The following is a 12,088-nucleotide window of genomic DNA, read 5'->3' as shown; positions in this document are numbered from 1 at the left end:
GAGGGCCAGATTATTTTATTTTTAACAGGGGGCTGTTGACAGTCCTTTCTTATTTTCATCTTGGACAAACTTGTTAATGGCAACATCATCACTGTTTAATATTTAAGGATAATAATGAAAGAAATCCAATAGATATATTAACCGCAAGTCAAGACATTAAAATCCCAGTGGTGAGGTCTAAATAGAAGCTTTTGCTAAATTGTTGGGGTATAAATAAGCCTACTCCTCTTGTACCCGAAATTCAGTATTCTGGTTTTAAAACATTGTTGTGGAGCTGGTGCGTTGTGGTAAAGTCAGCCATGCTGTTAACATTGAAGGTTGATTTTGGAAACAGAGCTATTTGAAAGCCTGCCTGCATAGGGAACAGCCACTTCCCTGGAGGACCAGTTGTAGCCTGTTATAACCCCCATCATCAAGGCTTTCAAAGACTTGAAAGCTTGCAAAGCACTCTTCATGCGTTATTGCCTTTAAACCTTATAAGAACTTATGAAATAGCAGGTTTTATTTTCTACATTTTACAGATGAGGAAACCAAACCTCAGGAGGGCAGCTAACCTGCTTGAGGTCACTGCCGTAGAAAGGGTTGGACTTGGATTTGAAACCAGGTCTTTTGCTTGCCAAATTCATTCTCTTCTCTCCTCCGGGGGGAGGGAAGGTGTAATAAGGAAATTTCACTCACTTGCAGTGCCCATTTCCTGCCATCTTTCTGTGCCTCTCCCCTCTCGTACACATGTGCTGGACAGAAGGAAAAGAGGAGGTAGAAATAAGGTTTTTGTTTCCCATGTGTGAATTTCCATGACTGGCTACAAGCAGCTACATAATGCTATCCCTCAGGCTAGACTCTACACGATTACTGTTATCGTTTCTTTTCCTTGCTCATCTACTAATTCTCTAACTGGCAAGTTTGGAATGGCATTTTTGTATGTAAAATTAGTTTTCTTAATGTTTATTTATTTTTGAGAGAGAGAGAGAGAGAGCAAGTGGGGGAGGAGCAGAGAGAGAGGGAGACACAGAATCTGAAGCAGGCTCCAGGCTCTGAGCTGTCAGCACAAAGCCTGATGTGGGGCTCGAACTCATGAACGGTGAGATCATGACCTGAGCCGACACTTAACCAACTGAGCCAGCCAGGCTCCCCTTAAAATTCTTTTTTTTTTTTAAATAAAAGTTTAAAAAATAAAGTCAGGTAAATAATGTAATGTTGCAATAGGATTCATGTTTTTTTTTTTTAAATATGAAATTTATTGTCAAATTGGTTTCCATACAACACCCAGTGCTCATCCCAACAGGTGCCCTCCTCAAAGCCCATTACCCACTTTCCCCTCCCTCCCACCCCCCATCAACCCTCAGTTTGTTCTCAGTTTTTAAGAGTCTCTTATGTTTTGGCTTCCCCTCCACCAACCTTTTTTTTTTTTTCCCTTCCTCTCCCCCATGGTCTTCTGTTAAGTTTCTCAGGATCCACATAAGAGTGAAAACATATGGTATCTGTCTTTCTCTGTATGACTTATTTCACTTCGCATAACACTCTCCAGTTCCAACCACGTTGCTACAAAAGGCCATATGTCATTCTTTCTCATTGCCACGTAGTATTCCATTGTATATATAAACCACAACTTCTTTATCCATTCATCAATTGATGGACATTTAGGCTCTTTGCATAATTTGGCTACTGTTGAAAGTGCTGCTATAAACATTGGGGTACAAGTGCCCCTATTCATGTTTTAAAGGAATGTTGCGATGAATCCTTTGTACTGTTAATTCTTACCTAATATATATGAAGTGTATTTTGTGTGTGTGAGACTGAGGTTTATTTTTTCTTTTTAAAGTTTATTTTGAGAGAGAGAGAAAGTGAGTGCGATTAGGGGAGGGGCAGAGGAAGAGGAAGACAGAATCCCAAGCAGGCCCTGCACTGTCAGCACAGACTCCGATGTGGGGTTTGAACTCATGAACCACCAGATCATGACCTGAGCCGACATCGGATGCTTAACCAACTGAGCCGCGCAGGCGCCCTGAGACTGAGGTTTCTTAGAAGGGAAATCAGTGTATTTTGTGCTCTTCAAACTTCAGTTTGAAAGTTGATTAAAGATATGCAGCGATATATTTTATTAACGCAGTGATGGAAAGCTTTTTCTTTTTCATGTTGTGGAGGTGCTTCAAGGTCAGGAGTAGAACCAAAGGCGGGAGAGAACCACTGGTAAAGGCGTGGGTGATCAGGCTGAAATGTTAACAAGTCAAGGCTGCTCGGTAAAAGGCGTGTAAAGACGGGAAAGGGTAGGTGGTGGTTCTCGCACATGCGTCACGTGTGCAAAGTCAAGGCTGGGGCGGAGAGAGTTGCTGGAGGGAAGCGCAGGGGAGTACGGCCCGACAAGTCACTCGGAGGCATGTTATGAAGGATTTGGGAAATCAGGCAACATTTAGGCTTCATATTATCAGGAGCTTCTGTTTGGGCAAGAGAGCAAGGACCTTGAAGGGATCGGAGCAAAGCCACTGTCCTACTGCTCTCCTTCTCGCACCTGGGAACTTCTTGAAAGAGTCACGTGTCCTCATTGTCTTTGCTTCTTCTCTGCTCCCATTTGTCCCTCAACCCCGTGCAATCTGGAAATGCAGCAAATATCCCCACGCCATTCTGCTGTCACTGCTCTCATCGTGGTCACCAGAGGCCACTGGATGGCCAAGTCCTACTTCTTTTTCCCAGTCCTTATCTCCTTGATTTCTCTGCAGCAATTGATGCACTGAGTTCTATGGCTTTAGCTACTTCCCAGATGCCGGTGACCCCCAAATCTATCTCTAGCTTGCGGCTTTCTTCGGAGCTCCCGACCTGAGTAACCACCAGCTTTCCAACCAGGACCCTGTGGACACTCTACATCCTCCAACCCGACATGAACCCAGCAGGACTAGTTTTCCCCTCTCCAGCCTTGCTGCTTCTCCCACTTGGGTCCTCTGGTTGGGCAATGGCACCGCATTCTCCGCTGTGGTCCAAGTCAGAAACTTGGGGCCCCTTTCTCCATCATGCCTCCCAAATGGGTTCATCACACTCCCAGGATTCTACCTTTAAATACCCACCGAATATGTCCCATATTTTCCCCTCTTGCTACCACTGCCCTTATTCAAGGGCCCGTCATTTCTTACACGGGCGGGAAAATCTAGGGTAAGTTAGGGCACGCCGCAAGCAAACTTCGTTGCGGAAATATCTGTGCCTGCAGGGAGTAGACTCACAGACCCAGGAGATGCATGCTGTCCAGAGAACTCTGCCCTTGACCGAACTCACGGTATGTGAGTTCCACTCTCACATACCTTCTCCTTCCACTCTCTCTGTCTGCTGAAGGCTTCCAGAGCCGCACCTCCGACCCCCACCGCTCGGCTGAGATCCAGATGCCTTTCCTGCTGCTCTTGATACAGTGCCATGGATTCGAGCTTGGCTCTGTGTCAAAGGCTGCAGGAACGGGCTTAATTTCCAGCTCGACCACATTTTCTCCAAATTACTTAAGATCTCGTTTTGTTTTGTTTTTTTTCTCCTTGGTGGGTTTGGGATCACAGATGGTACCCATTTTGTAGGGTTGCTTTGAGGATTAAATGAAACTGTATTTAGAGCACTTTGCACAGGGCTTGGCTGGCACGAAGTAAGCGCTCAATAATTGTTGGGTACAATTACTAGACAGCTCTCTCTGAAGGTCCTGCGGGTGCCCTACACTGTCTGAAAATCCCTCTGACACCTATCTGTTTCCCACCCATCTGTTCCCACCTATCTGTTTCCCATCAGAGCTGTCTGCTTCTGCCAGAGTGATTTTCGTAAAACGCAGAATAAATGGGACCATGTCACCACCCTCCTCTACCCACCCCTTCAATCTTTCAGTGATGGGCTGGAGCCCACAGCCCTTCGTGGGGCGTATAAAGTTTATCATTATCTGGTCTCCAGACCCTGTACTCCACTTTGCTACCTTGCTGCTCCTTGTCTTGGTACCTGCTGTTCCTCCTTTTGAAATATCTTGATTTCTTACCCCTCACTGCTCACTAGGGTGCGCTTTGCTCCTTCTACAGCTCACCATCCCCCTAGAGCACTTGGCACACTCTAAGGTGACCATTAGTCCTCTCTGGGCGTCTCCCATTTTCCATCTCGTGTCCCCAGCTGGTGCTGTCATTGACAGCAGGCAACTTTTAATTTTTTCAAGGTAGCTTTGTTTCCTGAGCTAGCATCCCAACGCCTTATGAATGATAGGAACTCAATGATTTATGAAGGAATGAGCTTTGGAATTAGGAGACAGCACAATTAGTTCATATCTTTGCTCTATTCATTTTGCGGGAGTGATTGTTAGAATAACGTGACTCTATTGTGTCTGGCGTGGTGCTTTGTGTTAGAAGCATGTTGTGAGAGGTCTTGGGATCAGAAGCTCTCTCCCACTGTGTATTCTCTTCTGTTATTTAAGTTGTGTGAACAAGCCCCCTTAAGAAACATTCCTGTGGGCACCTCCTTTGTACCGGGCACTGGGCAAGGGATAGGAGCATATGGTAATAATACTACAGCAATACTTTGAATTATTATGCACCTAAGTTAGCTCGGGAGATCGGCCACCTCCTAAGTATGAGTAAACAGGGGTTCCTATTTAAAATATCTTTTCTAAGAGAATATAGTGAATAAGTGTAAAACTATATTTGAATCGAGGCTTACCTTATCCTCTACCATTGCCCCCTTCAGTACCACACTCTACCTCATTGGTACAGATTGTTGAGTGCCTTCTGTCTCTGAGACGCTAGAGAGGCATTGTTGGGATTTAATTCTCCTAACACACTCTGCAAGGTGTCATCCCCATTTTCCTGGAGAGGAAACGGACTCAGACAGATTAACTAACCTGTGCAGGATCGCACAGCATGGTGGCAGGTGACAGAGCAGAGAAAATCGCTCAGGTCTGCTGGACCCCCCGGCCCCATTCTCTGTCCACTTAGCAAATGGCATGACCCAGCCAGAGGGCGAAAGGCTGTTCGCAAGCAACAGGTTCACTGTGATGAGTGCAGGAATGAAACAGCAAGGTCAAGGAGCAGCTGGTTCAACAAGGGAGGGATGGACACAGCTGTTCAGCTGTAGGTTCCAAGTGTTCTGATTATGTCAATATTTACACCGTTAAGTTATTCATTCCTTCATTCATTCATTTGTCAAATATTTTGGGGCCCTTCCATTTGTTATGCATGCTAGCGGCAACTGATACAAACAGGCAAAAGACCAAGCAACTTTTTAAAAGAGCTCCTAGTGTCTTTAGGAGAGGGGGATAGAAGGATGAGACAGAAGCAAATGGCTGCGTCCGAAATAGGTGCCACAATAGAGCTTGTCCCCGGGTGCTATCCACCGGGCATGGACGTAAACCAGAGGTGGCACCCAGGTTGCAGTGAGTCCGTGCCATCCAAACTCCTCCCTGGCCCTCTAGGGTCTGTCCTGCCAACCCTTCTCACCTTCGGTGTTTCTGCCACACGCGCTTACTTTTGGTTCCCAAGGTGGCTTAAGTTGTTCCTGCCTCTGCCGCGGGGCCTTTGCCCCTGCCGTTTCCACAGCGTGGCACAGCCTTCCTTCAGGAATCCGTGGCCAGACTTGGCTCTGTGCCTCTCCCTCAGGGAGGCCTTTCCTGCTGGCCCTCCCCATTCACTCGTGTCACATCATCCTGTCCTCCCTCTGCTCCTGGCACTTCTCATGATCTTAAGAGCATGGGCTCTGCAACAGGCTGCCTGGGCTCCAGTCTCAGGTCTGCCATTTTCCTGGCTAGGTAACCTCGGACAAGTTATTTAGCCCCTCTGCACGTCAGTTTTCTCATCTGAAAATGGGGATGTTAACAGTGGTACTCCTACCTCACAGTGTAGTGTTGTGGGGGTAACCAAGCTTATGTATGCAAAGCATTGACCCTGCCCGGTGTGTGGGAGGTATGCAATAAACACAGAGGGCGTGAGTCTTCTTGTCATTTTTCCGTCCAGTACTTACTGGGTTTGACCACAGAGACCATAAAATACAGGGCTGGAGTGCCATAAGTGACCAGGCCAGCACAGCCTCTGTCCACAAGGAGCTTACTGCCCGTCTGAACCACTTCTCTTGTTGACACACGTATGCATTTGACCTGTAGCCTTTTGCCTGCAGGTTATCTAAACTTTTCCTCTTTGTTCTAGTTTTTGTTTTTTTTTAATATGTATTCATTTTTAGAGACAGAGAGAGAGAGAGAGCGCATGAGCAGGGGAGGGGCAGAGAGGGAGGGAGACACAGAATCCAAAGCAGGCTCCAGGTTCCGAGCTGTCAGCACAGAGCCCGACGCGGGGCTCGAACCCACAAACTGTGAGGTCATGACCTGAGCCGAAGTGGGCCGCTTAACTGACTGAGCCACCCAGGCGCCCCTTTGTTCTGGTTTCTAATCGTCTTCACACCCTGCTTCCCGTCTTGGGATTTGTGGCGCCCAGGAGGGACCCACTGCTCGTGCCTTACCATGGCTAGAGATAACACATAAATCTATGCCTCTTTACACCCACGTGATTTGTTTGCTCCTTGTAGCTGTGTTCCTTCCTTTAGTGTTAGAATCAATGAGAGGTTTGTCTCGTGAGGAAATGGTAAAAACCCACCAAGGAGATGAAAACAGCAGAATAATAGTTAAAAGCCCACCTCTTCGCTTCTTCATGTTCTGTTGTTTCACAGCCATTGGAACTGCCCTTTTCCCCATGTCTGCCCACCGTCTCCTGGGCTAGATTTCACTTCCTCTCAGAAGTCTTCCCCGATCTTCTGAGACCATGGGCTCTGGAGTAGACCTGGGGCTCACCGGTCTGGTGAGACTTACTATTCCACTGTGTGTAACTGTCTACACTCTTCCCTCCCCTACTAGTCTGCATGTGCCATATGGCCTGGGCCATCTCTTTCGCCGTCTCTTCTGGGTCACACCTCGAAGTGGCACAAATCACTTCCTGTCCCCTTGACTGGAACTCACTTACATGGCTGCACAGACTGCTAGGGAAGCTGGGGAAAGCCATCTAGCTGTGAGCCCAGGAGGAAAGGGAAACAGGTTTTGCTCAACACATGGCGGTCTCTGTACATGGGAGCCCACCAGGGCGAGGCAGCCCCTGCGTAAAGTCAGGGTAGCCCCTGTCTACCTGCGGTGGGTCCTGGAAGGGGAAGGAATTGCACTGATCTTCTGTTTTGGCTTTGTAGACAAACACATGTGATCAAAATCTCAATCGTTGCCTTGAGTTCATTGAACAAATTTCCAAAGTGCAAGGACAACTCTTCAGGATCCTCACCACGGCTGCCCAAGAAGGTGAGAATGGCCTGTGCTTCCCCATCTCCCTTCTTTTGTTTCTCTTCTCTGTACTCTCTCCCTGTGTGGCTAAACTTCTCTCGCTGACCTGATTTGTGGACTCTTTTAGGAGGACACAATGATGGTGTGGAAATAATCAAATCGCGCCTTTTGCCTTGGCTGGAGGCCTCCTTTACTGCTGCTTCCCTGGGAAACACTGTTGACAGCAAGGTCCCCTCTCTACAGGTAAGCACGCTAAAGGATCACCCTTGACTTTCAGCACCCAGATCAGGCTCTGGGAACTCAGACATGTAGAAGATACAGCTTTTACCCAGTGGGGGACTCAGCTCTAGTTAGGGGATTAGGACACAGGTACCAAAGGTGAGTTTCTGTTTATAGTCGTGTGTGGCATAACGGGTTGAGGTGTCTCTTCAAACAGACCTGCATTCAAATCTCAGCGTTGCCTACTTACCAGTGGGGTGACCGCAGACAAATGAATGAGCCTCTGCTTCCTCAGCTGTAAAAAGGGACTGGTGATGTCCTACATGTAGGACATTGCCCACACTAGGCATTAAATAGGAACTTTTGGATGACAAAGTAGTCACACCGACAGTTGGGGTACCATGGGGCCTCAGAAGAGAAAGAGACCACCAGATGGGGAAAGCTCCCTGTTCTGAAAGAGTGAAATAACACTGATGGAAAACTTCCAACATGAAAAGAAAACTTAGTTCTCAGAGGCTGACAAAGGGCATCATAATTTGCGATCGATGCTGGTGATTTCTGTGGGAAAAGTGTCAGCTTTGGAACAGTTGAAGCCCCACACTGGAAAGAGAATACATAACTCGTTTAAGGCATTGGCATCATTAAATATTAGTCAACTTGATTTTATTTATTTATTTATTTTATTTTTATTTTTAAAAAAATTTTTTAACATTTATTTATTTTTGAGACAGAGAGAGACAGAGCATGAACGGGGGAGGGTCAGAGAGAGGGAGACACAGAATCTGAAACAAGCTCCAGGCTCTGAGCTGTCAGCACAGAGCCCGACGTGGGGCTCGAACTCACAGACTGTGAGATCATGACCTGAGCCGAAGTCGGCTGCTTAACCGACTGAGCCACCCAGGCGCCCCGTGATTTTAAATATTTATATGCATTTACATAAGTTCTTTTCTAAAATGAAAGCATTTAGAGCAGGTTTTTCTTGGCAGCCTTAAGAGGCCGTGGTGGAAAGTTTCCTGCCTGGAGGTCACTGGGTAGAATTCTGGTTGCTCTTCTATGGTCGTGGGTGGGTTATCTAACCTTCCATGTCTTAGTTTCCTCATTTGCTGAATGGGGACAATGCTTTTGCTGACCCGCTAGGGCCATTTTGAAAATTCAATGCGATAAACATGCAGCAACCACTGACCTAGGGTAAGTACTCCATAGATGTCAGTTGTTATTAAGCAAGTTTTTCACCCCTGAGGATTTTCCTGTGCCGCTTAGATTTTTACCCCATGGGTGTTATTCTGAGTATAAAGACATGGGATGATATTTCAATGTCTTTTTAAAAAATTGAAGTGTAATAAAATATGGTGGTATAGTTTATCTGCAATGAAATCCATAGCTTGCTAAGTGCATATATCCATGTAACCCACACCCTAGTAATTTATAAAACATTTCCATCTCTCCGGAGCATTCCCTGTGTCACTTCCCAGTCATCTCCCTCCTCCCCCACGGCAACCACTCTTCTGATTTTTATCATTCTAAAAATTTTTTTTTAACATTTATTTATTTTTGAGAGACAGAGCACAAGCAGGGGAGGGGCAGAGAGAGAGAGGGAGACACAGAATCCAAAGCAGGCTCCAGGCTCTGAGCTGTCAGCACAGAGCCTGACGTGGGGCTCGGACCCACGAACTGTAAGATCATGACCTGAGCTGAAGCCGGACACCCAACCGACTGAGCCGCCCAGGTGCCCCATGATTTTTATCATTCTAAATTAATTTTGCCTGCAGTAGAACTGCATATAAATGGACCTATCCACGCGTGTTCTTTGCTGCTTGATTTCTTTGGCTCAGCATAATGTGTTGCAACCCATCATGCTGTTTCCTGTATTCAAGCCTATTTTGATTTGTGTATCATTCCAGGACACGTTTGATAAGGAGAGACATAAAGATCGAGATCGGGACATGCAGCAATTAGACTCTGAGTTGAATTCAACTCGTAATCAACTCAACCAGGTTCAAGACGAGTAAGAGGAATGCAAGTTATCTTTTTTCCAAGAAGAATTGTTCTTAATTTTTAAGTTTAAAGGGAAAATAATGGCTCTTGTAAAATGTAGACATGTGCAAATAACTAGTGTGTGTGTGTATGTGTGTGTGTGTGTGTGTGAGAGAGAGAGAGAGAGAGAGAGAGAAGGAGAAAGAAAGAGAGAGAGGAGGGGGCCCTACCTCTCTTTCCACCCTCATCTCTTGCCAAGGTCTCCTCCCCTAGTCTGTTGTCTACTCCTCACCCTGAAGCCTTTGCCTGCGCTCCTTCATGAACATGGAAGCCTTCCTTTGGTTCTTTGCATAGCTCGTTCTTTATCTTTCAGGTCTCAGCTGAAAGGAGATTTTTCTCAGAGTCTGTCTGTGACCATGTATATCGAAAGGTCTTCGTTTCCCCCCTGTAGTTCTCTTTCACAATGATCTGAGACTAGCACTTCCCACCATTTGGAACGTTAAAACATTTCTTTGCACGTTTATGATCCACTTGGCTGGAAGGTCCAAAGGGGTGCTGTCTTGTATTTGCTCTTCTGATATTTGCTATCCGCTATTCTTGTTGTATCTTCATCACTCAACATCATGCCTGCCACGTGGTACATTCTCAATGAATGAATAAATCCCTAATTAAAAAAAAATATGTTAACTTGCTTAAAGTAATGCTTGGCTCATGGATGTATCTCCTTTTCTTCTCTCTGTATATCATTCAAGCTGACAAATTACCATGTATACTTGCTTGTATGTACACGTACAGGTGTTCACACCCGTGTGCCGTGTCTTAAGAGAAAAAAAATCACTACTTTATTCATTTTTCATATTCTCCTTCCTTTCTTGGTATTTTTGCTTCTTTTAATTTTCTTCCATCTTCTCTGGACAAAAATGTTCACTTTTCTCTCCACGTATACTTTAAAAAAACCTGTAACATATTCACCTGTGAATGAAATCACAGCAATTTCCTTTCAATCTCCAGTAGCCTTATTGTGAAGTTATTGCTACTTTGGCTTTTTTTTTTTTTAAGATTTTAGACATTTTGCTCATGCATTCATTTTTCATCTTGAAAAATATCTACTCTGTTACAGGCATTGTTTTAGGTGCTGGGGATAAAAAGGTGAATAAAAAAAAGTTCTTGCCCTTACGTGGTTCATGGTATGTTTGTAATGAGACTGTGTAAACCAAGTGTTGGAGGTGTCAGGAGAAAAGGAGACACACTTTGCTCGAGAGAGTCAAGGGTGGCATTTGCATGGGCATTCATAGGATGAGTGGGTTCTTGTTAGGAGAGGAGTAGGAGGAGGAGACCCAAAGGAATGTTGGGTAATCACACTACCTCCTGTTATTGCCTGATTGGCTGGGAACTGTGGGGATTTGGTAGCAATCCCACTAGCTCATTATTTCTCAATCTGCTTCACTGTCTAGGGGAGAATCCCAGTGTTGGACCCTTCTTCTTCCATCTAAAGGGAAGGAAGAAGACAGGTGTGAGTGTAGATAGCAATTGCACTCTCTTAGCCCCAGGACGACTATGAAGAAAGAGCCTGGATATTACAGGGAAGTAGGGTCAGAGAAGTCAAGAGACCTTTGCCAACCTATGATCTCTTGCTGGACTAGGGCAACTTAATTGAGAACCACTGGTCTCCATCCAATGTCATCCGCACACTCCCATTTCTTTTGTAATTTTAGATAGACCTAAAGACATAATATGATTTATTATGATTTGCCTACAATGGAGAGAGTCCTTGAAACTAACAGTGACCTAGCTATGTTGAAAACTCAGGAGACTCGTGCTCAATACGTGGCGCGAGTCAGAGGCAGATGACATGGAATGCTCGGTAGTTAAGTGTGATTGTGGAAGACTTTCTTTGTAGGTGGGCAAATAATGTTTTCTTCATATTTAGGAAGTCAGGGACAATTAAGTCAAACGCAACTCTACGGTGCAAAGTAATGAGCACACTGCAGAAAATGGTATTCGTATATTGCAAATTAGCATGAGTCTATTGCAGGAAATGGAGATCTTATGGGGAGACACAGCCTGAGGATTTGGTGTAATTAGAGCAGATGAATCAGGAGGGTGAGAAGGAGGAGGTGAACAACTTTCTTTGTCCTTTACAGTCTAATGTTAATAATTATTACCTAGTCTTTTAGTGGTAGTAGCTCTGTAATGTCTTTGTGTCTGACATTCAAAAGAATACTAGCATGTTTGTGCATACACGTACATCATAATATTTGCAATAGCATCTGATTGAATGCAGATGTCTCACAATTTGATCTTGTTTATGTTCAATTTATATCATATGCCAAAAGTTCCCGGGAGAACCTGTATCTTGATTCAGAAAGTGTGCCGATTTTGGAAAATCTGTCTTTAGTTATACTGATTTCTCTTACAGTCTGGCTGAAACTGAAAAGACTCTTGAAGAAACCAAGAACAGATCGGCCATATCCCTTCTGGCTGCAGAGGAGGAAATAAATCAGCTAAGAAAGCAGTAAGGGAAAAAAAAAGACAGGATTATGGCAGCCTCTGATTGATCATTGAGTTTAGCTTTTTGGTGCTTCGTTACAATATGAAAGAAGCTATTCACAAAGAAAAGGCAGCAGTATTTTTATTAATGTT

General features: G+C 45.1%; 1 protein-coding gene across 4 annotated transcripts in view; it reads left to right on the top strand.

Moving 5' to 3' along the window:
* Positions 1-12,088, top strand: part of SPATA18 (spermatogenesis associated 18) — a 36,140-nt gene that overhangs the window by 7,332 nt on the left and 16,720 nt on the right. For 2 of the 4 annotated variants that reach the window (XR_006217017.1, XM_042984545.1), the window contains exons 2-5: positions 7,165-7,270; positions 7,380-7,495; positions 9,373-9,476; positions 11,865-11,960. Coding sequence is in view for 3 of the 4 variants with exons in the window: in XM_042984545.1 (XP_042840479.1) it covers positions 7,165-7,270; positions 7,380-7,495; positions 9,373-9,476; positions 11,865-11,960 (422 nt within the window). In the remaining variant the exon portion in view is untranslated. Of the gene's footprint in view, positions 1-7,164; positions 7,271-7,379; positions 7,496-9,372; positions 9,488-11,864; positions 11,961-12,088 lie in introns of those variants that run through there. The other 2 variants (XM_042984546.1, XM_042984547.1) reach the window with 2 other exon arrangements.

Source organism: Panthera tigris, chromosome B1 (assembly GCF_018350195.1).
Source record: "Panthera tigris isolate Pti1 chromosome B1, P.tigris_Pti1_mat1.1, whole genome shotgun sequence".
In the NCBI taxonomy this organism is placed as follows: Eukaryota; Metazoa; Chordata; class Mammalia; order Carnivora; family Felidae; genus Panthera; species Panthera tigris.
Note: the sequence above shows the minus strand (reverse complement) of the source record. Positions and strands in the feature narration are given on the sequence as shown.